Source organism: Dermacentor silvarum, chromosome 3, assembly GCF_013339745.2.
Source record: "Dermacentor silvarum isolate Dsil-2018 chromosome 3, BIME_Dsil_1.4, whole genome shotgun sequence".
NCBI classification, from domain to species: Eukaryota; Metazoa; Arthropoda; class Arachnida; order Ixodida; family Ixodidae; genus Dermacentor; species Dermacentor silvarum.
Window position 1 is genome coordinate 151,395,449 of NC_051156.1, and position 25,756 is coordinate 151,421,204.

Here is a 25,756-nt window from a genome sequence, read left to right on the forward strand (position 1 = left end):
TGCAGCCCTTGAGGGAGCACGGCTCAGCGCCGACGTTCAGCCACGCGGATAAAATGGCAGTGAACCCTTCTCCTCTATTTTCTAGTCACATGTTGACCTTGCACGCTGCGGTAGCAGCGCAGAGGGAAGCAGCGGCGGAGGCACAGTCGGGCCAACGAAACTCCCACGCCCGCAAACGCTCGCTTCCCGATAACTGCAGAAAACGAAACTTCAGGGGGCGGCTAAAATAAGCTGGCGCCAGCACGGCGGCGGGCGCGCACGGAGATGTGCGCACGGAGTCGAAGGTGAGAGAGCTACGAGGGAGTTGAGAGGGAGGGCGAGGGGAGCCACCGAAGCGGCGGAGTTGACGCGGCCAAATCCGCTTCCCTGCCGCCCTCCTCCCTCACCTTCGACGGTCTCCGCGCGCACCCGTGTGCCGGCGCCGCCCGCTCGCTCCCTGAAGCTTCGTTTTCTGTCCTTATCGGGAAGCGACCGTTAGCCGCCGGCGTGGGCAGTTTCGTGGCCCGCGCTTGCTATGCGCTTGCGCGCCGCGATATTTCACGACTCGCACCGTTCGTGCATCGTGCTATGGTGCACGAATACTTCAAAAATACGTCCTTTAAATTCGAACAAATTTTCGGGCCCCTTCGAGTTTGAATTATCGAGATTCGACAGTAGTTTTAATTGTGTTTCGATGATACGAATTTCGGCTAATACGAATATTTTTCGTGACCCCGTGAGATTCGTATCATCGAGCTTTTACTGTATATATATATCCAAGTGCACGAGTGTAAGCAGCTTAGAGGCAGCCGCTTACACAGTACCGTAGATGGCTTGAAGTTCCATTACCAGAGTGCTGGCTTCCATAGGTGTGCAGTGCTGTTGACCATAGATAAAAACCATGCTTAGAACTAAGAAACAATGTCCTCCCGCTCTTTAATAGGGTAGCAGCATCTGTATAGATGTGGCAGGCCCATTCTGTGGATAATGCGCTCACTAGAGCTATATAGCAGATGTCACTTGTGCATAGAAATATTGAAAGGTGCCTGAAACACATTGCTAACTAGTCATAGAATGACCTCACTATTAAAGGATTTCGTCTCACGAATCTCATGCTGCAAAAGCTTTTTGAATCTGACAAGTGCAAGTGAAGTAATCGCACCGATACACGACTTTCTCTCTCTTTTCTTCCCCATTAGTGTGCTCGAAGCTACACAGGCTAGAAGCCAAGGGGGCAAAGCAATGGCCAAAAGTTGAGTGTCCAGGTGCCACAATAGGGTGAAAGGGCTCGTCGTGGCACCCCATGTTGGACACGGTAGATTACACTATGCAGCGCTCCGCTGCTATCTCGGAGGCCACGCGCAGCAGACGCAGCTACCGGCAGTGCAAAGATCAGATGATTTTTCTGTCTTTTTGAGGTCGCAGACATACATAGGTTTCAGTTCTTTAACTCAAACTTTGCAATTACATGCATTACTGACAATGCTCTCGCGATCATGAAATTAGCTAATAGCATTGGTGGGTCCAGCTGCTTGCGATGACACTGCATGACGGCATTGCGGAAGCGAGAGCAAGTGATTTTTTCACCACATTTGACACGAGATTGTAAATTCCCTGCTGCATGCAGGGCAGCAATATTTGGTTCACATGTTCACAGCAGCCTCTGCGACAGAACGGCAACATTTTCTCGCTATGTTCAAAAAGTGTTTCAGGGACCCCTTAAGAATGAAAGGCTGCTTTTCCACTTTTCAGAAGATTGCCATTAGTTCCAGTATATTGGCAGTACCAGAGGGCAACACACCAAGACAGCGATTGGGACAACCATGTGGTATTTATTGCAATCAAAGTGATCAGCTGGTACAGAATATTTGTCAGTTCAAGAGGATTTTTCCTACACGAGGCTACAATTTGCATTATTATATTATATGTATATTTATACATACATATCACGAATGACACGCTGTACAGGACAGAAGACACACTCATTCTCAGAGAAAAAAAAAAAAAATGAAACGGCACATTCCTCGTTTTTTTTTTCCCCCATTGAAATTGGGGACTGGTGTGTCCATCCCGTACGCTAAAAAAATGGGAGCCTGAAGCCCCATGGTTCACATCATAGCATACTCAAATGGTTTTCCCTGCCAAACAAACGAAATACAGCACTTTTCTCTTCACCTTTGCATGGAATGTCTCAGTTTTGACTCTCGAGCATACAATTAGTACAAACACAAGGGAAAAAAAAAGGGGGGGGGGGACAGAAATGTGTAGACTACACAATAGGCAATGCCGTCTCTTTCTTCCCTATAGGTACATGTACCAGCTGCCAAAACACAACAAAAGTATACGAAGATTAAAAAAAAAATTTGTGGCACAATTTTACTGAAAAACGAGAGCTCTCCATAACATGCTGCCGGCCCCAGCGTAGATTTTCAGTGGCATTACTGGCGCAAGCGTGTCACACAGTACCGGACCACCTGCCGTTTTTTCAGAATGCTTGTGTGTACAGATTTCTGCAACGCTAGCTGTTGCAGCCCTAGAGAAATGATAATGCAGAAGGCACCCCCTGTTAAAAAAGCGCGAAAGTGGTGACTCTGTTTTTCATTTCTTTTCAGTTGCGGCTCGAAATGATCCGTGCAACACGTGCCTGCGGTTGGGGTGGCACGACGCGCTTCTGTCGCAAAACGCTTCGACTCTGCTGGGGCCAGCAGCAAGTGAAACCGTCTGGATGATACGTACAATAGCAAACATTCTGGAATAGAAGAGCTCGGGCAACAAGCAAGAAGCAAAAGCAAATAGGAGGCGGTAGTGGGGGGGAAATGGTGCATTTATACAAGCAGCGACTCAATTAAGACTCCAGATACTGGCGACCATTGACGGTTAGATGTCATCACTATGCGCAAAACAGTCAACTCAAGGTGGTGACGACGACCACAGACATCGAACAGCCAAGCAAGAGTGCCTTGAAGACCAACAAAAGAAATCAACGTCGCCTGCTCCGTTCAGGCAGCTCCTCTTCACGTTCGAAGGACATTTAGTGAAAAGCCGGCTGGTAGTAGTAGTAGATATGTTGCTTCCTCCTTTAGCGCTATGAAGTGACAGGGGAGAAACAAAAACGTGGCCCACACTCAAAAGCCGAGGCCAAGGGTAGTGGGTGTAAGTAAGTGCACTCGTACGACGACATTGTTTGGCAACAACAAAATCAATGCATGGAGACCATCGTACATAAAAAAAAGTAAGCCGGATACCATTCTTTTCAACATGATAGTAATAGAAAAAGACACTCTGACGTTGCAAGGGCAGTGGGTGAAATCAATAAAATGTTAGTATACAGAACCTGTACTCTGGCGAACACCTTGACGAGCTAATTAGTAGAAGAAGAAGTAAAAAAAATGAGGAAAGGAGCCACAATGGCTGACTTTCATGTGGCTGTGTTTTCTTCTTCTCAGCTCTGTTAAATGACAAGTATATTTGAACTCAGCAGTTGTCTGCACTATGGCACGGTAAAGGTCTCGCTCTCTCAAGCTGTCGACACGGAACAGCCCGCATTCTAGACCACAAGCAACAAAGAACAACTCAACGACCAACTCAGACAACACAAGAAACGCGTGTACTGTCGTCTTCTGCTTCCACACACTCTCAAACAACCCTCGAAGGCTTGAGAAAGCGAAACACACATCAAAACAACAAGATGCGAAGGACAAAAAACAGCAGTGGTGTGTGCAAAAACCCTAAAGATGTCCTACACGCACTGGATGATGACAACAAGTGCAGCTCAAGTATAACAGCTGAAGTATGATGCTGGACAACATGGCAGAAAAGTGTCATAAAGATGCCAATAAAAACACAGTCCCAGCTGACAAAAGAAACCGCAAAGTTGGAAAAAAAAAAAAGAGATACAAAGGTATGGGAGACATGTTTGTTCACGTTACTCAAGTCACATCGGCACTCGGAAAAACGGTGATGGCATGACAGAAGATTTTTACACACAGATGTTGCTTTCGGAAAGGCTACAACCACAACAAATCACACCAACTAAACCAGCGGAGGTGCAATTAAAGCGCAGTACATGTCATTAAACCCACGTCCAAGTACAGTGCATAGCTTTGCACTGTGCTGCCATGTTCTCATATGCTAATGCTGCGAGAACCCAACTTCCCATGTGATCTGAAAACTTACAAAAGCCCAGCGAACATAATGAAAGCTTCTGTAATAACCCAGACAGCAGCCATCACGTGTGACTGGCTACACCAGCATACTGACGACAATTTACAAAACATTTAAAGAAAATTTGTTCTTGAGCATCAAAAATGCCCCAATTTAGTTGGAAAAAAGAAAAAAAGAAAGAGTGAAGCTGCCAAAAAGGAAGAATGGTGGCAAAAAAAAAGAAAGATATGCCACTGGCATGAGAATGGCAAAGCAACAGTCACATGCCTGTTCGAAAGAAAAAGCAGACATCTTATTGTTCAAGCATACAGCAAGTCAGTTTTCAAATCAGCAAGAAAATTCAGAAAAGGGATAAAATTCTTGTTCCTAAAACATCCTCCCATTGTGTGAAAATTGATTCTACCGACCCCCTACGTAAGCAAATGAGGGAATAACTAACAAGTGCCTCAAGTGTATTTATCGTGTACTTCCTCATCGCGACCTGTACAGAACAAAGCAAGCGGGACGAGTGTGACACAGTGAAAAAGAAAAGAGTCGGCGGGCAGTTCATAGATCCATGAAAGTGCTGCGCCCACATCTGTGGCAGAATGCCTTGTAGAAGGAAAGAAAGAAACAGAGAGAGAGGTGTATAGGTAATCCAGCTCATCCAGGAAATTCTTCTAAACATCATTACAGAAATAATAAAAAAAAGAGAGCTCACACGTCAGCCATGCGGCAAAACTGTTTAACAAATGCAACTATATGCTTTTTGGAAGGGAGCGGTTGTGAAAGCACATGATTCGATACGCTCGCCCACACTGAAAAGCTCCGAGCGTATTCCCATCTGTGCTGTTCAGCTATCTTGTCCCAGCTAGGTCCGAGTGATGGACTCACTTACTGCTGAGAGGTAAGGCTATCCACTGAAACAACGTTCTTGACCCTTCTTTCCCTTTCGGCATATCCAACCACAACCAAAGTTCCATGGTCTATCCCTGACGGACCAGCATAGAATAAAGAAAACGAAGTGGGGTGGGGACAAAGAAAAGGGAAGGCAAAGAAAGAAAAGGTTGCAGCAGGCATGAGTAAATGTAACAAACAATTAAGGCTTCCTTCAATGGTATCAAAGAAGTTGATGACGTCGCAACACCAGTAACACGATACTGCTGTTGATAATTTGCCATGCATTTCATCAGTATTCACCGTAGAAAAATTTAGCTTGAATATATGTGTAAGTGCATGCACAATTGCAGAGAGAAGACACATTACAATGGTAGAAACTTGAAGTACAAATGCTCTGTTTACAGCTTTTTCTCTCATCTCTCACACCTTCTTGTCTCTTGATAAATAATTAGACTCGCCTGAAAATCTGATCGAAAGTGAAATCATTGAAGTTGGAGCCAAGCCACAACAGCATGTGGCCACTGACAGCATCCAACTTGGCTGTCCTTAGCTCCTATCTCACACTTGGAACAACATTTTGAAAACTTCGAAAGGAAAAACAAAAAACCGCAGAGCTTTTTGTGAGCCTGTGTGCAACTACAAGCAGCGCTTGGTGTCAAACAGCAGTGTACAACTTGTTAAGTTCTGCACGTTGGTTTGCAGTCCTTTGAATGTCGCGACAAATTAACCCTACACCCGAAAGAAACTGCCATTTCCAAAGATAAAGTCAAAAAAGATTAACTCAGACAGAAAGCGTGCTCTTTGGCTCGCTGCCAGTAGTGAGAGCACTTGCAAATAAATATAAAACTGGAAAGCAAAAGGTATAAAAAAAGGGAGGCAGGAAGGACCACCGCATACTCGGGATCAGTCCTGACTTCACGAGGAACAATACCGGGAGACGAAGGCAAAAACGAGTCAAGGGAAAAACTAAAGATCAAAACACCGACACGTTGAAAGTTACGGGCGCCCTGTGAAAAATATGCTGGCGGGCAGCAAGGCTGTGGAGTAATGCTTTGAAATGTTTGTGTCAGTCGGGCTAACTTCTCCCTCTGTTGCAGACTGCCCACTTTCGTAAGTGCCAGTATACAAAAGATAGTTTCTTTTTTTCTTACAAGCGGGCAACTGAGGCACGAAGACAGAAAAAAAAAAGTTACAACTGTATAATGGACAGATTGCAAGCTTGTTAAAAGCTATGCAGACCGCACATTCTTTCAGCTGAAACATTCGACACTACAGATCCAAAATGCTCAAGATGACTTGGTGGCAGCAGGTTGAATATGCTATCCTTAGTTTTTCAAAAGTTCCAGGCTTGTCCGAGTGCAAGGTATGCGTTATTGTGTAACTACAAATTTAAGCGAGCTGGCACCTTCTAAGGCTTCGGCGACCGGCAGGCTGACCCAGTCATCTTGTACCACCAACGTCGTCGACAGCTAATGGGCAAACAAAGTCTTCGATCGTCTGTTTGACGATTCCTACAAGAAGTTTTTCAGACACAGACTTGCTCTCAGACATGGAGCAGCCCTAGAGAAAGATTTCTTGTGAGGCAAGGAAAGGTAGCAAGGTCGGTAAAAAGACACGACAAAAATAAGAGGGGAACCAAAACACTAAGTGGTCCAGTGTGAGTGTGTATGCATTACGCAAGGGTCTGTACATGTGAGAGCAGACACAGAGTTCTCCATCTTGAGACATTAAACAGGGCTTCGCTGCATAAAAGGCCACGAAAAGTTTTCGTTCAGAGGGACATGAGGCAGTGGCTTCCCTGCACAGCAGTAGCTGAACAACCAAGTGCAGACGTTCTGTTATGCAGATTAAGACAAAACACGGGGATGTGCAATTAAAAAAGTCAGTGAGACAAAAAAAGAACAGGGCGCAGCAAGCAGACGGAATATCTGCCAGAATGAAAAGAGCAGTTATTTGCACGCCCAATTAAATGATAAAGCAATTAATAACCTCGTTTCTTTCTTAATAGTACCATTCCCTCTGCTGATAGCACATATTATTCCCCAAAACCAATTCATATCCCAATTGTTCTGTAAGGCCAGACCAGTATATACTGGAGAACTCTGTGGCTCTTTGTCCAAGCTATCTATTGGCTCCCCTTTAGCTTTAGCCAAAGCATCATGTGTCACTTAAGCCTCTGTTCGGCAATGCTCTTTTTCACCGGAATAGCGAATGTGTGCCGCACAGGTGTCATGCGGAAGCTATACGCATTGCACATGATGCCAACACTTAAAGTGTAGCTTTCAAGAAGAAGCCAAGAGAGAGCGAGAGAGTGTACATGTTTGTCATTTTTCTGTGTCAAAAGGAGAAGCTGACAAAATCGTGGTACAGTGATTAGAATCCTACCTAGTGGGCTATTCAACCGAAGGTGCACTTTCGCAAGAAACTTCTGAGCTCACAGCTACAGAAGGCTTTCGTTGCACAGTTTTTCCACACAGGCAAGACAGGAGAGAGAGTTGAACACCGTTGCCCGGAGTGCGACTGCACGCACGTGTCACTCGCGCGGCATTTGTTACCAACATTCCGAAGGAAGCAGCACTGAGCTGGACAGCCAGCCGCACCTAGAAGTGGTGCCATATACTCTTTCTTTTTTTCCGGCTGAAGAAGAGAAAGACACCGACTTGTTGCCCCCTCCCGGTCAGCACACTAGGTTGCATTCTGAATCACTGTAACAATGCAGCTGTAGGCGCTAGCTCGTGATCCACAACGCCTTCAATAAAAAAACACACTGCGACGGCAGCACCAACAAAAAGGGGCCCCACTTCATTTCTGCATTTTTGCGCTGCTGTTGCAGTGTGACTGTAAACTGAAACAGGGCGTCGAGTTGCCCAGGATAGTAGGGACATATGATACAGGCTCTGAACAGTGCTGCAAACAGGACGACGCACAGAGGAGGAAGGCCTACGCGCACTTGCTCTTTCCTATATTCTGAGGGCCCCCGTTTGAAGCACTGCTCGACCTTTGCGACCGCAAAGGCGTTACGGATCACCGAGGCGTCGGGGGAGGCCAACGACGAGAAGAAACGAACGAAAGAGAAATAGAAGGGACTGTTGCCTTCTTCACCACTGTGGTGGGTATGCAAGACACGTGCTGCAACGGCGGCACGCTATCTCTCTAAAAGGTCAGGGTCGAGTCGTCCCACTCGAGGTCCCCTTTGGCCTTGGCCTTCTCGGGGGGAGCCCCCTCTTCTTCCTCGCTCTCCTCGTGGTAGCTGCTGCCGTCGTCCGAGCTGTCGGAGTCCTCATCCTCGGCCGCAGCTCGGCGACCGTTGCTGCTCCCGCTGCCGGTGCTGGCGCCAACGCCGCGACGGCCTTCCCGTTCCTCGGTTATTTGCTGAAAGATGAGCCGCACTTGTTATACAGGGATAGGATAAAGTTGGGGGTCCACTCCTGAGAGGGCACCACCAACAGGCCCCACCAAAGGCCTTACATACTTTACGCTAGTGACTGAAGCACTTACATCCATGGGGTTCACGGTGATCGTGAGGGAGGAGTCGTCCCAGGCCATTTCCTGGTCCTGATCGTCCCCTGAGCGAAGGCGTGAACTGCCCTGCCGGTGCTGCTGGTGCTGGTGCGCAGCACGAATGCGGATCACGCCGAGCACAATCATGAACACCAGGAAGCCGACACACACCACTATGATGATGGTCACTGCGTGGCCTGCATGAACACAAAAATGTATGTTAGTATCAACTGTGCACACACATAAGGAGCAAACAGTGAACAAATACAGTCGACTTACGTTAATTTGACCCTGACGGGACCAATGTAATTGATCTAATTAAACAAAGGCGAAAAAAAAATGTCGACACCCATTTTGGCAAAATTTGTCAGGTTCTAAAAAGCCCTCAAATTCACTTTTTATATGTTCCATGTAGAGATGTAAACGGTTGTAAAAAACATAGAACATTTCGGGAAAAAAACACAGGCTTTCTCGTTTTTTTCAGCCAGGATAAAATTGAAAAAAAAAAAAAAAAGCGCAATGTTGCAGAATACAGAACCTGCAAGGAAAGTTGGTGAAAAGAAGTAGTTTCCATCCATTCATGTGATGGCAAGGACTTTACTTCAACCAACCCTTGAGACCCCTTGCCTGTCGCGTAGTGCAGATTCCCCCTTATACTGCGGCATGTGAAAGAAACTGGTCCGAGTTTGGAAATGTGCACACCAAGCGACGCAAAAGGCTCGCAGGGGATTGCGTGCAAAAACTTGTGTACGTGCACTTGAACCTCAATGTCCGGAAGGCTTTGTCCGCTGCACAGCGAAGCGTTGATGCGTCAAGCGGAAATGAAGGGGACACAGATTGATACAAATATCGGTCTTGATGCTTTGATGTGAAATCAATGCCTTGACGTGAAATTGTGCCTAGATTTTGAACCGGAAGCTCTGCTGGGACTTTTGTGATGCAATAATGTAACAATTACATTCTTTTCAGTGTTAAAGAAATTAATGTGTCGGGTTTTTCATAGCTCTGTGCACAATCGTCTTTTCGGATTTTTTTTTATTTTTTATATTTGTCTGGGAAAAACATGAAACAAACCAGTTTTTTTTCATGCCCCTCAAAATTTCATAAAATTTTACATCTCTAGTTCCATGTAGAAAATTATAGCTCCTAAACAAGCAGAGATCTAACATGCACCTGATTTTCTAACACGATAAATGTAACATGCTTCTGATTCTGGCAATCACAGAAAGATGAAACCAGCGAAGTTCACCTTCACAGAATGCAACTTTATTTACACCTAATGTCCATCGTGATATCACTCTCAGACAGCTCTTTATCGCTGTCTATAGACCACGACATGTAGTCCTCCATATAATCCACTGTCTGTTTGATATTCTGCATTTATCGAACAACTTCGCAACAAACACAATTGAAATGGTGTCACTTGCCTAGATTAACCACTTCACTAGTTTGTCCTTGCTGTGATGCACGCAATTCTCCGGAACGCCAATAGCATGTGACACGACTTGTTGCGGCTAGCTTAGCATGTAAGATAACTTAGCTTTTGAATGAGATTTTGTAATGAAAGACTGAAAGTAGCAGATCGTATGCAAGAGCTTGTTCTGTTGCCGTCTTGTGATAACAATGCCGATGATGCTGGCTAGGCTGGCTCCGACGGTAGGCTGTTGTGAACGCCGTGAATGCAGCTTTGATTTTGCATCTGATTACACCGTGCAGGCAATTTTCGGGCCAATTTTTTTACAAAAAAAGATACACAGTAGAATTGGGTAAATATGAGCTACCATTTTTGCTTGAAAATCTCCCTAAGGCAGGCTGAAAATAGGCGTTTTCAACAGAAAATGAGGTGTATTCGACGCATTCACTTTCCCTTAGTGCCACCAAGACAGAAGACATGTACTGCAGCTACTGGAGTCTTGAATGGAGTCACCATTTGGGCCAAGCACGTTCGTTCCAACCAGTCAAGTTCAAATTTTCCAGTGAAGGCCAATTTCAGGGTCAAATTGATAAGATTTTTGGTCCACAGAAATGTATGGCCAATAGCTGAGACCTCTGGTCGGGATTCTAATTAGCCGGAGAACAGAAGTCTACTATAATATAGAAGAAACTGTTTGCTCCTTTGCGACTTCACAGCATATATCCAATAATTTCTCATACAATGGTTTGACTGCAACGCTGTTTTACGGCAACAAGAAAACACAAGCCTATCACTCACTTGCAGAGCTCTTGGCCAGTGCCTCGGACGCGCCGCCATCCAGCAGTTCCACATATTTTCCTGCGTGGGTCTTGGCAGGCTTGGCCTCGACACTGTGCGAGGCTACCTGAGCATGAGCAGCCATGGCAGGTGCGGCTGGAGCCACGGGTCGTGAGGACGATGGCGAGGCCGGAGTGGTGCGCATCGCTCCAGTGGCGGGTGCAGCTGTCTCGTGCTGGCTAGGTGACTCGGGCCGTGGGTGAATCACGGTCAGCTGAAGGCACACAAAAGGAAAGGTGCTTGTGTCATTATTAGACTAAATGATGGCTCATGCTGCACCTTAACGGAATTTTTGAAGCCAGCGTAACATGCACATTGAACATGAAGATGCAAAGAAGCCAGGACTAACGATGATGTGTTCTTTTGTTTCTGTTTTCATCACTTTGTGTGATGTCCGTGTAATTTCAACTTGCATGCTTAGTTTTGGGCTGACATGATTATTTGGCGATCGGATATGGTGTAGTGTGAAATCTCACAGTCCGGTTATCACTTGTAAGAGATGTAAGAGATGTTCTACTTTGCACTTTCCCATTCTCGTTTTCTTTGTTTACAATACATACCGTTTTAGTGTCATTAAACTCCATGATCATACTACATATAGTTGGTGCAGAAGATTGGTTTAGAAGTACAACATTCAATATGAAGTGCTATTTATAAGTGAAAAGTACGAAAAATGGTACTAAAGAAAGTTAATAGGCATGGCATACTTCGGGCAGTCTGCTTTATCAAAAGTGTACCTCTTTTTTATAGCATGCTTGCCATTCGAGTTAAGACAAAAAGCAGTTAAATCAAAGTGGTAGCTGCAGTTGTTACAATGTCAATTTTAGAAATTATGGCAACCCTGAGGATATCTGATTGAAAAAAAGAAATGTATTCGTTTCACCAAACAGTCACAAATCTTTGTTTTACATCGCTGATTTGTGATGTCCAAGCATACTGCTCAACAGGAACATTGAATATGCCACTAATTGCATTAAAATATAATGTAATGAAATCTGCGTGTGTGAAGATATGCCAGTGGTGTTTGGTGTTAAGACACTGGGTACTTAATGACAATAAATTTACCCATACAAAGCTTCCATTGATAAAAATAAACCAGGGACCATGTTACAACCGGCACAAAAATGCCTTTTGTTATATCCGATATTCATTATAAGCATACATTCATTACATGCTGGCATCAGTGAGACACATCCTAGGTTTACTTTGTTATGTCCAATAATTCGTTATGTCCATCTTGCACATGTTGTGAAACTTAAGTTCAGTGGGCAAACATGTGCTTACTAAATAAGAAACAACTTAGAACCATCATCACCCATCAACATAATCACCAATTATTATCATCATCACCATAGCGTCACATTTGTGAACTGTTGCTGACTGTTTAATTGATGCCACATTGCAGTATTTGCATCTAAGCAGTACTTGTTACAGCAAAGCATTCAGGGTAAGGCTGCAAACTTACAATTTACGTTCATTATATTGCATGACTGAACATCTTGCCAAACGATGACCCATAAATATGAGCTGTTGGAGCTGCAACAATTTGCTAACAGCATATGAAGGGCCACTACGGGTGCAGTCAGCTTACCGTTTGGATGTATTCATTGCTGACAAAGCGGCCATTCAACTCTGAGCAGACCAGCTTGAAAGCACGATTCAGGTAGTAGGCAGGTTTCTTGTTGAAGTACAGGATCTGCCGCAACACGTTTTCATAGTGCTGCACCTTGTCAGCTCCTGAAGGACCAAGCAAGAAGTGCACACATCAATGTGAAGTACACCTTGGCACCCACATTACAATTACCACATTTGCACATGCACAAATACAAATTTGAAATGTTTTATAAGGGAAGAATAAAAAGTGAGTATAAACCCTTTTGATTTCAAGTGATAGATGCTAGCATTTTCAAAATGGTCTAGTTATGAGCATTTTGTAATTGGTGCCAGAAAAGGCACCAACTTAAAATGTATTCGTGCAAAGTTGAGTGCACCACCAGTGAAAATACTTCGTCCGTAGGAGATCCAAATCATGTCCCAATGTCCATGCATTTTGAAAACAAATAAGACATCCGCCAGACTTCCAGTTTTGGGTATTCTACCACGGATGTCCCGAGGTTATCCCATATGAACCTTTTTCGGCTACACATGAGTATTTGTCCTTCAGTAGAGGCCTTGTTTCTTGAGTTTGCTCATAACAGAATTGTGTGTCGTGCATGTTCAAATTACAATCCGAAGCTATCATGTCTGCAGCCGATGTGTACGTCGTACTTTACGGATTTTCTGATGCAATTTACTTTGAAAATTTCGGTTAGTTGAATGACCCTCATGCGCTTGGCAGAAGGCCTAGAAAAAAAAAAATTCAGAGCCCTTCCAATACTGTAAAGATGGAAGCCAGTGAAGCTGTGTGACTATGGTGGGTCTGCTGTAGTGAATATTGCTATAGTGAATTTATATATCATCATTATTGATTATATTGAGCGTATTCGGCATGTTCGTCAAAAAGCAAGGACACCGGCATTTTGTTTTCGCCCGGCACAATGGCCAAGTAGTGCGTTTGCTGCGCCAAGTCTGCCTCATCGTCATAGACTAGTGTATGAGCCATGGCGTTTAGAGCCGCGGCACATTGCATGGCAGCGTCAGGATTCTGTGAGATCTCTCCCACTCCTGCTCTTGGCGGCTCATACCCACATATCCAACGCAGGTATGAACTGCACACGATTTCTTTCTTACCTTCCTTCTTTCTTTCTTTCTTTCTTTCTTTCTTGTCCCTGGCTCACACCCACATATCCAATGCGGGTATTCACCACACGTGATTTTATTACCGTTAGTCGTGATGTAACTGACGAGCATGTGATGTTTTTGATGTCATGACCTCTCAGTCATGTTAGTCATCTGTTTTGACACCAGTGCTAAGGCACAACTGGTGGGAAATCACCACGCACACGGAGCCGAAATAGTGATGATGATAGTTTTTTTCTACACGCGGACGCAATCTCTTCGAACCTAGCCCTTAACAGCTTCGCTGTAAAAATGTTGCAGTTTTGCCCAAAAGGCGAAGGCAATTGTGACCATAAATTAATGGACAGCTATACGAAGTAAAGAGTATTTTTATCGGCTCTAAACTTTTAAACAGGCATATTAACTAAATTAACAAGCATGATGTCATGTGCATACAAGCAAACATGAACGCATCTCACCTGACGACCGCGGAAAGTCGCTTTTAAGAAGCTGGAGTAAGCGCAGCAGCAGCAGCAAGTAAACTGAACTTCGTGCCGTCGCTCACATCAACTCGAACTAAGCCACGAAAACAAAGCGTAGGGCGGAGACTCTGTCCCTGCTGCAGATGGCTTTCAAGATACAGTGGCTCAAGCAGGCGCGTGCGGCCCCCCTCCCGCCAAAGCCTTGCAGCCCCGGCGGGCGCAAGCGGCCGTTTAGGTCGCTTAGAGTAGAACGCCTCCCTTCCCTCTCACCTCCTCCCTCCCTCCAGAGGGTTGCGCACAACTGGAAGACAGCGCGCTTCCTTCCCGCTTCCCTCCCTTGTGTGCGCAACATTGAGCCGCAATCACCGGCTCACCCTCGCATGCTTTCACTTGCACATACAGCATACGGTGCACGGCAACAATTTTATCGCCCTTGGACTTTATACGGAACCTCACGGTGACGGCAGAAATCCGCCTGGAGTGTCCATATAATTGGCAATAAAATGAGGAGAATGCTGTACTTCCACACATATGCATGTGTGCTTAACGTGTTCACAAAACGCATCTGTTTTTGATGTGTGGGTGCTCTGCCTGTTGCATCTATATCACACAGCGTGTGCTGTGACTGTAATAGACATTATAGAAAACACTGTGCCCTCGCACAGTGTTTATAGCAAAAGGCCCTAGCATATGTCCGTAAAATATACACAGCATGTTCCCATGATATCCCTTGCGGACATGCAAGGGACATGCAAGGGACCGTATATGCACATGTGTTCAGCTCGTGAAAGCGAAACTATCTGATCCACCGCTCTCTCATAGCCCAGTGGCTGTCGTGGTCCTGCTGTGTGAGCGTGCCGGCTTGGCTCAGCTGGCTCGTGCCGGTTTCACGCAATCTTGTAGGTCACGCCTAGGTGCTTCAGCAGTGTGGCATGCCGCAGTGAGAGAGAGAAGTGGAGGCACTAATTTTTATCATGCTGCAAACAAGCATCATCATTTATATGTGGTGCGGTGCAGCTAGGTGTGGCCTCCGAGACTGCGGCCTCGGAGGGTGCGCGCTAGCTTCGCCAGCTATACGATGCAGGGAGAGAGGTGTGATAAGATAAGAGGGTAGTGCTGCTTGTGTACAGCTACGCATGGCAGTAAAAAATACCAGTGTTGCTTGACGGCGTATTTGATGCGGGAATTTTGAACTGCCACACCGAATGAGTGCAGAACCCGCATGAAAGCAATATGCTCATTGCACAACTGTCAGTATTTTCGGTTTTGGAGAGGAATCTAGTTCGTTATATCCATAGGCAGAATAATTTTACTTTGTTAAAACGAGGATTCAAGGGGAATGACATTTACTTTGTTGTATCTATTATTTCGTTACTTTGTATCTAATTATAACGAGGTTCAAGTGCATATTCCTGGGAGGCACCATACTTGTTCCAAAGCATTTTTGAGGCTTCAAAGTGAGGTGGTTCAGGACCCCTTTAGAACATGGCTTGAAATTACTTTTGAATAAGGGTTGGGCTGTTCTGTATTTGCTAGTGCACTATCTTCATGGTACGGAAGATCAGGTGCACAAAACACGAACGCAAGAAGAATGAGAAAGACAACACAAACGTGTCTCGCGGGTGTGTTTTGCATGCCTACTATAAATCCCTACCAACTTTCTCAGCTTTCTGCCGTTCTTGCGCAGCTTTCTGTCATGCTGTCTTAGGCAGTGATGCACACTGACCATAAATGACCAGTCCATCTTTGCTCTCTCGGTGGTGGATGCCAAGGTGGGCCATCATGTACGAGGGCAGCTGGAAGTGCTCGTGGTCTGGGTTCAGCGGAGGGTAGACCTGCACGCTGCAGGAATCTAGCCGTCCAGGACGCTGGGAAGTGGCGGGTGGCGACACCTGGTTGTCCTCTTCGTCATCGTCATCCTCATCCTCCTGCAATAGCAAAAGGTCCAGGTAATGTGGACAGGTTAATTCATCACGACAGGATAAACGAATCAGCATGGCCAGTCATCTGCTCCCGAATTTGAGAACGCTGCGATGCCTGCGACTGGGAGTATATTTCACATCCCCCATTATGGCCAAGAGTGGCAGTAGCTAACACTCGGGCCTAAATCTAGTACACATCTATTACCAATGTCCCAAAAATGTATGAGAAGGGAGACACCATGGTAGATAAATGGTAGAGCATTGCACGACTGTAATGCAGAAGGTTTGGCTACCAGAACGGGCCAACACATTTTGTAGGCCCATTTTTACTCCCGGCATAAAAAGAGCAGCTTTTTCTGTACCTGTGAGGACGAGGAAGCTGTGCTGGCCTGGGTGGTAGTTGGACGTTCACGGCCAACTGAGATGAAGACGGAAGCAAACAGCTCGATACCCTGCTTGAAAGGTTCGTACTCGCGTGCCAGGTTGGGTGTGCCATTGATGGTGATGCTTGGCTGCTCAGCTGCCAGAATGGTTACCCATGACTCTACAGGGGGAACCTTCTGAGCCTTACCATTGCTGCACCTGGGGGAGTAGGGACAACAGGAAAGATTTATTTCATCCATTGACTGACTGACTGACCTTTCTTTTAATTTTAATTGATTGGTTAGTTGACTGATTGATTGACTAGATGTCTGACTGTCTGAATGAGTGATGGATGGATTGATTGAGTTTAGCATTCTGAACTAGCATCTCTGCTATGAGAAATTTTCAAGTATGCCATCACGACAGGTCACCGTGAAAGCTACTTACATGACAGTTGTGGCTACGTGAACAGTGCGACGACCTGGTGTTGGGAAGTCACGTGAGTTGACATAGGCCACACGGGACACCAGATCCTCAATTGTGTCCTGGTCACGGGCTGTTACTGTGACTTCGCTGCGCTCAGAGTTGGATGTCACCTCCTACAAAAACATAGAAAATAAAGTGATGTGCTCAAAGAAATACAATTGATGTGCAAGAGTGATAGCAGCAACATCGTCATGTTGAGTGCTGCACTCATACGTGCACATAAATGTAAAAGGTAAAGCCGGCTGCCTTCAGTATACCACGCCCATCAGTCATCATTAAAGATAAGCCAAGAACTGATAATGATAATACAGTGGAACCTCGTTGATACGATTTTCGGATGATACAGTTTGTTTTCCAGTTCCCGTGAAGATCCTATCAATGAGGTTCCACTGTAATCATCAGCCAATGCAAGAACTACTACTTGCAAAATTTTCAACTAAAAATGGACTTCAAGTGGGAATCTTACAAAAACCTTGCGGTGCAAGGCAGTGCAAGAAACTGCAAACTTGCCGATCAGAGCCGTGACAAGGGCTCGTTGGTGGTTCATCTGCTATTTACAAAATGCACATTTGTCTTACAGTGTTAAGCTTGTAGCTAAAGCAGTGAACAATGATTTGTAATTCCCCAACTGTGACATACCCATGAGTGAGAGACACAGAACACTTTTGCTGTCCCACTGCAGCCACCACGGCCTATAATTGTTCAGACTACTTAACGTCTCTCACCAATTTCACTCCTCACATCTCGCCACAAAGAAAATAGATCTCTCAAAGTCTGCTAGTTCTTGCCCATCTACTTAAGATGTATGTGCATCCAATGCAAATGAACAGGCCCCAGGCACTGAAAAATTAAGTGCTTAGTGGACCTGTGCATCACTTAACTGTACGCAACACCAGCTGCTCAGCAGTTGATGGGCTGGATTAGAACTGACTCCCCCTGTGCCACGTCGCAAGTCAGAAGTAAGACCTCTCCACCTTTCCAACATTACACTCTTTCTCTCCCATCTATAAAACCATCACTATTCCTCCGACTGACTCTTATGACGGTGCCTGTCATAATCTTGTGCACCAGTCAAACTGGCAGGAAGTGTTGTGGCAAACTTGGGACCTATGCCTGTAGATAAACTAAAGATGCTTTCATGCACTTATTTCCTCCTTATTTCCATCAACCCCTCCCCCTCACCCTGACTAAGCCTCTTGATGACTGACATCAGGATCGTGTCTTCAAGTGCAGTGAATTGCCGCAACCCTCGGCTTTGCAGTTTGTCAAGCATGATGCTGCTCTCGGCCTGACTCAGCTTGTTGACACTATGTGGCCTTGTCAATATGCCGCACTGTTTCATGAAAAGAAGTGATCTACTCCTCTAGCGAGTACATTCGTTACATTACCTGTGCCAAGTATTACATGACCCCTGTTTCGTCATCCTTCTGCTCCTTTTGCAACTATCGCACTATCACGTGTGTGCCACATAACTGTGCCATCTGCTCGTGTGCGCCCATTCAACAAGGTGAAAACATGGTGCTCACGCACCGAGTGCTGCGCAGCAAAGGATAATTGAGTGCCATTGAGTGCTTACCGTTCCTGCAGCCTGTGAGTCTGCAGGGGGGATGTCGAGCCACTCCTTGCAACGGTGCAGGCAGGACAGCACATCAGGGGACTCGGTGCGTCCCCTCAGCACCGACAGACCAGTCAAGTAGCCACGGAAGTGGAATGCCATCTTGTTGTCCTTGCCTGCACGCATGAATTACATGCACACAACGTATGGTACCAATTACACAATCTATAAACACACTTCGAAACCCAGGTTGAAGCAGATGGCTGAGTCGAGCACACTTAAATACTGTGTTGATTCATGTACAGTAGAATCTTTGTTGCAATGAAGTCACATCCAACACACAAATGTCTTCGTTAAATAAGATATTTATTATACCCGATAATTTGACCCACGCTCGTCATATTGAGATTTGACTATGCAGGGTGTCACAGCATACTTTAGCCAAGTTTAAAGATATTCTGATCTGCTACAGGATGATGTGACTAAAAGCATGTTGTTTGCGAGTCAGTAGAGCAAATTATGCAATTTTTATATGCATTCTGTTGCAAAATTTTACTAGATTATAGAATTAATTTCACCTGAATTAAAGTTTGAAAAACATCCAATAAGAAAGTTGTGGAGCATGTAGGAAAGGCTGGATTCAGCAGTATTCTTAAGTTCCTGCCTACGGTGAAATCACTGTTCCCGTGTAAAAAAGAAAGCTTGCAAAGCAAGAAAAAAAACTCCTGTGTTTACACATTTGTACGTTGAAATCGCAGTGCTCTCAACCCTGCCATGCACGAACGAACAATGCTTTTACCCAACACGGCACCGCTGGGAAGGTGACAGGGCAGTGGACGCAGCCTTTGAAGTTCAAGTCAGCAACTCGGCCGAGATTTCGTAGTGATGCCTTTCCTTATGCTTTTCCTTTTCATGCTTTTCGAGTTACATCAGTGGTCAGAGCGGCGTTCTGCTTGCGATATCAATGGAATCAGCCAGCCGTGTTTAAACGGTGGATGATAAGAATGTCATTGAATCAAGTAGAAGGCATAGCTACAAAATCGCAGCCCTGGTCTCGGTTGCACTGCCGAAGGCAACCAAGTCGCCATTCATGATACCGATAAGCAGAGCGAAAAACTTGTTGCCAGTCTGTCCTGTCAGTGAAAGTGAACCAGCTTAAATGCATTGTTCGTTCATATGCAGCACAACTGAGATCATAGCAATTGTGGTGTGCAAGCAGGCAGTCACATGGGTTCTTTTCATATTTTTCGGGCTTTCTTCATGACACAGAAAAAATGATTGTGTAACAGGTGTAGTGCTGAATGCCACAGGAATTGGACACTTCTCAGAACACTCTACAAATTTCTTATTGGATGTTTTTCTCTAAATTTAATACCTGCGAAGTTTATTAACTAATCTTCACTATTTATGCAACTGAAGAGAATGTACAAAATTGTGTGGTTTGCCCCATAGAGTGGCCAACAATGTGCTTTTAGTCGGGTGCTCCTATAGCATACCTGTATATCTTTAAAGCTTGGCTAAAGTTAGCTAAATAAGCCTATAAGTTATTCCTTTATATAGGCAAAATAAAGCTTATAGGTAAACATAGATTTAAAGATAGAGCATGGATGTTGAACCACGTCAACATCTCGCTTGGGGCCTAGCAGAATGAGAGGCTGCTCTGCGGCTAATGCTAGCTCCTGCTGTGGCCATCATAAGCCGAACACCATTTTCTATTGTAGTGGCAGCAGCATCGGTATCGCATCGAAATTATGTAGATGCTCGCGTTTACAGGAAGCAGGTGCGGCTGGCACGTGCCGGCACGGGGCTAGCGTTCCGAGACACATTAAAAATGCTATGCTAAAAGATTGGGCGTCGGTTTGTTCTCTCCCTCGGAAGGCCGAGACTTTACCGGTCTACGTGGTGGCTCGTTATACTACAATGGCACTATAATGACAATAGTGCTTATGCCCGCTAGTTGCTTACAGTATTCCCTGGTGAAGTATACAATGTCCAATGGGAGCTGATGAGCAACAAACAATTATGCAATGTCAGTTCAGGAGACGTGCAAATGTGCAAGTCAAGTATGCTAGGCACTGTGAATGCTTGAACAGATGCCTATTCTTATGTCTGTGCCTCTGCTTATTTTCTAGTCGACTTCCATTTGGGAATACTTCTTTTTTTTCTTTTCTTATTTATTTTTTATGTCTTGGTTGTTGGCTTCGAACTGAAGCTACTGTTGCCTCTGACAGAATAGCCAGCTAGTTTTACTACAACTCAGTGAATTTAATTCCATTATTTTTGTTCTTTTATCAGCTATCTGCCATTTCTCTATTGAGTAGCTATTTTTCAAGAATTTCTGCTACTGCACCCTATTATAACATGCACATTGCTTTTATTCCAAACATAATAATAAAAAAACATTGCTGTGGCAATAGCACAATGCTGCCTCTTCAGGCAGCATTGTGAAGCACTCTGAAGAGATGAACATGTATAGTTTACCCACCGTATTTACACGATTATAGGTCAACCGATTTTTTTCAAATTTGACAATCCAATGTTGGGGGGTCGACTTAGAATCGAAACCGAACCGTGTACCGCTAGTAACAACAAGAGAAACGAGAAATCAGGGGCGCTACGGAGTGGTTACAACTTTGCACCTACGTTTCCATGGTTACGGTAGAAGCGTAGCGTATTAATTTACCGTGTTGCATACATTTTGATTGCACGCACTACAAGCGCACGGCTCTTGTGGGAGCATCGATCATGGAAGAGCTGTCGTTTGGGGGGTATTGGTAGTTGGCGGAAGAGCCGTCATTTGGGGGGTATTAGTAGTTTGCGGAAGAGCTTTTCTTTAAGATACGATTGTTTTCGACAGCTGGGCGCATCTGTCACTTCTGCTGTTGTGCTGAATCGTCGCGCCTGTCATGAGTGCCAAGAACTTTCGGTGCTCGTTCACAGCAGTGTTCAAACAGGCTGCTATCCTCCATACCAAGGAAACTAACAACTGCGCAGCCGGACGCAAGTTTGGAGTCAGTGAACGTGTGGTGAGGCAGTGGCAGCTTCAGCGCGAGGAAATTTGGCCTCCCTGGCTACTGTGTGCGGGTGGGTCCTCTCTGCGTGAGCGGCTGTACCACGCGATGTCGTGGTGCGGTCGTTCGCGAAGTGTGGACTTACACTTGATGACGACGTGCTGTGGGACCGCAGCAGCTATGACGGCAGCAGTACCAGCGAGGTCGACTCTAGTGACGATGAGTAGTCTTGGCAACCCCATCAATAAGTTTCCCTTGTGTGAATGCACTCGCGTGGTTTTTCTTCCCCCCCCCCCCCCCTTTTTTTGAGACATGCAATTTTGGGGGAGTCGACCTACATTCGAGTCGACTTACAATCGTGTAAATACGGCGTTTACCCTTCATTGCTCCTGGGTTTAAATGGGGCGCACAATGTGCACTTTAATTTTCTCAGCATGCACTGCCTGGCTGTCCATGACAGCCCCTGCTGTGTTGTCGCAGTGACAATAAGTCCAACCTACCTTGCCAGCAGGCCCCCACGACAAAGGTAGTGTTGATATTTTTGGTCTGGTGCAGTGGCCAGTCGTCCACGATCTCGGGGTTGTTGGCTGTCACTTTGAAGGGCCGCCCATCAACATACAGGGAGGCCTGCACAGCATTCAGGTGCTTGTCACCACTCTTTGAACTATCGCAGAGAGTTCAGTATGGCCATATGATTTCACACATAAGGATATGCTCACAAAGCTACTAAATGAGACCTTCACATGTCTCTGGCAGTTTCCTTAAGTTGTGACAAATCACAGCTTCAAGACTACCACATCCAGGACCTACAATATGCGTACTTTTTGAGCAGTGTGAGTGCGGCGTGAAGCGCACTCGTCGTGTGTGAAGTTCAAAGGGAACACAGAGAAAGGGGTGAGAGACAAAACACACACACAAAACATTGGTTCTTGCGTGTTGCATCAGACCATGCTGCGAAATGTTCACACAATGCCAGCAAGCTCAAATATCCACTGCTCCAACTCCAAAGTCACAGATATGCAATATCACACTTCAACCTGCCTTTACGCTATTGCAACATAATCTATTGATACAAATATAAGGCAACCATGAATATAATGTATGGCAGGACATTTTACAACTGAGACAATAAGAACAGAAATAATAGTGCCCTTATAACCTGAATAAGCCTTACACGATTAGAATGTTGTCACCTGTGCTTAAGGTAGGAAGTCTTATGTATAATCTGCAATTTGTTATCACAATTATTACATCTCTCGGGGCCAACTGCAGATGATCTTGGACCCACATAGGTGCACATGGGTGTAATAATTGGTTGCTAAACACTCTAATAAAAGAACAGCAATGGGTGAGAGACCAAAGGTTTATGGGACAGTGAAGCTGCGTTCCAGCACTTGTCATAGCACTTGATCAGGCCATTGGAATGCTCTGTGCAGTTGCCCCTTCCTGTCTGTTATGCTCTCAAGTTTCTGATGATGTGAGCACCCTAATAGGTATGCATGTTTGAGTTCTGAGTAGACGATTGAGAGGCTGGCTTTCCTTCATAGCTATATTGCATAGTGGTTGAGCCTGTCAAAAAATGAAGGGTGAAGTTAAAGACGTGAAAAGAATCTCGCATTATGTGCATATTCACTAGCTCGCCATTCATTACGTTACATTTTTTTCTGTGCTGTTCTAGGAGAAGTAAGAGCCATGTAACAAGACAGTCAGGAGGGCATACACACCTCGGGGAAGTTGACAGAAACGGCGTAGTGGTGCCACCGGTCATCACAGACCTCAGGTGTCTTCCAGCGCCACTCGGCTGGTGTGAACTTGTTGGCCTGCTCCTGGGTGGGTTCTCGGCGCAGCAGGAGGATCAACCGACAGTTGCGCAGAAACAGTGCCGTGTGATGCCTGCTCATTCCTGCACATAGAAGCACACAACTCTTTCCTCTCAAAACTCTCTTGGGCTCTGGAAATGCCAACGTCTCTCTGCGTCACAAATTGGGCCGCTCGAAAGGGCCCCTCATCAGGCCTTGTCAGAAAGTTCCGTTAAAGACTAGGCGCTGTAACGCATCATACAGGGAGTGTATTATGGCAAAATATTTATAAAGCGTTTAGGTATTAGCAGAGAGAGTGAAGCAAATGAAAAGGCACTCGAGGAGGCAAGCTACTCTTTCCCAGCAGATGCTCTCTTCTTTTGCCTTGATCCCTGCTCCCTCCTTGATAACGTCTCCTTCATTTTATTCTTGTGGTGCAGTGCATTTCCAGTGCATTTCCAGTGCATTTCCAGTGCATTATCAGCGACGCTGTAGCACTGCTGCATATGATGTCACTTGCTTTATACCCTGTAGGCTCCTTTGAGAAGAGCGTGCAAGCTTTTGTTTACCTTTTCACTTGTTCTCAGGACGTGCATTGGGGTAGTACATTGCAGACACAATAATCACTGTAGGATCCATGCACTGCAACTATCTGTTTGCAATGGCTAAACTTGATGAGGGGCCCTTTAGTAAGCATGCTGCCCATTCGTTAAATTCTTGTGCCCTTGAGACTGTTGGTTCACAAATAATGAACGAATGTACGAAAAGTTACAAAAGTTCAACAGCCACAGATGACAACACTGTGCAGATGCTAGGCTTGCTGCTCAGACGAGCGAATTTTCTTGGAGGAGTTAAAACAGCCGGGGCAAATTTGCATTAAATGTGTTGACCTCCGCAAGGAGTGTATGAAAAATATCTTTCCCAGTCCTCTACCTTTCCTGAAAAGATGTCAGCACGCCCGTATACTACACTGTTGCAGGGTAGCAATAGTACAAAAGGAGTAACACTAGCAGAAACCATGACTGGAAATAATAGAGCTCTTTGGTGGGCCAACTTTAGTCCTGAAAGCAAAGCAACACTTAGGTGACAACCATAGTACCAAGAGCAGTAGGTGATAATCAAATTGAATAGCACTGCTTCAGTCCATCTGCTATTTATACAAGTGTCATCATATGCTTCAGAGCAGCTCACGGCACTCGCATGAGTTCGGGAATGAACTACGAAGTTTGTGACATGCAAGCAATCAGATTATAATGGGCCCATAACAATGTTAATGAAAGTTGGAGCACAGAAAGTGTATCCTTTGCGAGAATGCCAACATGACAATACTGATAACTTGATGAAAGAGATCACCGGCCAAAAAGTGTGGCACTACAATATGCACATAACCAATGAACTGATATAGTCAGCGAGTGAAAAACAGCATGGCAAATGAAGCAACACGTACGGTGGTCGTCGGAGTTGCACAGCACGTGCTCTTTGAGGTGGCTGGCATTGTGGGAAGTGGGCGCACGGTGGCGCATCCAGAAGCCCACCGTGAAGACGTTGGTCAGGTTGTGCGACACGGTGGACTCGGGAATGACGACGGCATTGGTGGCACCGTCAAACTCGTAGATCTGGTCACTCTCGCGGCCCTCGTCTGTTGGTAGCCCCTGTGTCCACTCCGCTCCGACACCAGGGCTTGGCAGCAGGTCTACGCTGTCCGAGCTGGCACCTGCATTGACACACAGCCGAAAGAACAACCGCAAACATTACTACACATACACAGTAGACTGTTCCGAAGGGAACTCAGATCCAACCGAGTTCCTTGAAATGAAAAGATATCACGTGATATTTTCTTGAACATGAGAACTACTTATCGTGATTCAGCAAGTCACATACCAACTTATACAAATATTACTACAAATTGAATTTGTGCAGTAATATTTTTTTGAACATGTATCAGGTATTTCAGTTTTTATTGGTGCCTCCTGCACAACAATAGAAAGTTGGAAAAATGTACATTCAGAAGTACATAACACAAAAAGGTTTTAAAAACCTTAAGAATGCTCTGTCAGAAGACAATCAACAAACATTTAATGCAAAGTAGCAAATACATTCCTAGCAATTCTGTCCAAGAATTCAATGAACTGATCGGCAGCCATGCCTCATGAGGTGATTTGAAATGACAATATAGGCATATGGCTGTGACAGGTGAAGACAGGTAGACAAGTGATGGCAAATTGAAGAAACATAATCTCTTTGTCGGGCAAACTGGTTCCCTGTAAAACAGCACTGTTTTCTCACCACTGGGCTGTCACAATCGCCATCACCGTCTTACTGTCTTCAAAACAGTACAACTTGGTGGTGGCGATAGTGACAGCCCAGCCGACTGTAGCTGAGCTGAATGACATAGCTCACAATTGACTTCTAGTTATACTGCATCATAGAACATTCTAGATCAACCCAAGGTGATAGGTATAGCTCTAGGGCTTACTATGTACAATGCATGCAACTAGATTACACAGGCCTGCAGTCTTCATAGGAGTGTTTACAACACTCGTGACATCAAGAATGATCAATGCATTGAGCACATCTCATGCAGGAACAGAAACACAATAACTCAGATAGCAGTTCAAAGAAAGTGAAAGTGAAAAAATAAATAAA

General features: G+C 45.3%; 1 protein-coding gene across 1 annotated transcript in view; it reads right to left on the minus strand.

Annotated features, from left to right (window-relative positions):
• Nucleotides 1-1,791: 1,791 nt before the first annotated feature.
• Nucleotides 1,792-25,756, minus strand: part of LOC119444904 (calsyntenin-1-like) — a 246,099-nt gene continuing 222,134 nt past the window's right edge. Inside the window, 11 exon segments of the mRNA XM_049663736.1 lie at nucleotides 1,792-8,394; nucleotides 8,521-8,720; nucleotides 10,736-10,988; nucleotides 12,366-12,511; nucleotides 15,701-15,902; nucleotides 16,259-16,478; nucleotides 16,707-16,858; nucleotides 18,322-18,476; nucleotides 21,812-21,938; nucleotides 23,036-23,214; nucleotides 24,558-24,824. Coding sequence (XP_049519693.1) covers nucleotides 8,176-8,394; nucleotides 8,521-8,720; nucleotides 10,736-10,988; nucleotides 12,366-12,511; nucleotides 15,701-15,902; nucleotides 16,259-16,478; nucleotides 16,707-16,858; nucleotides 18,322-18,476; nucleotides 21,812-21,938; nucleotides 23,036-23,214; nucleotides 24,558-24,824 — 2,120 coding nt within the window. The 3' untranslated portion in view covers nucleotides 1,792-8,175.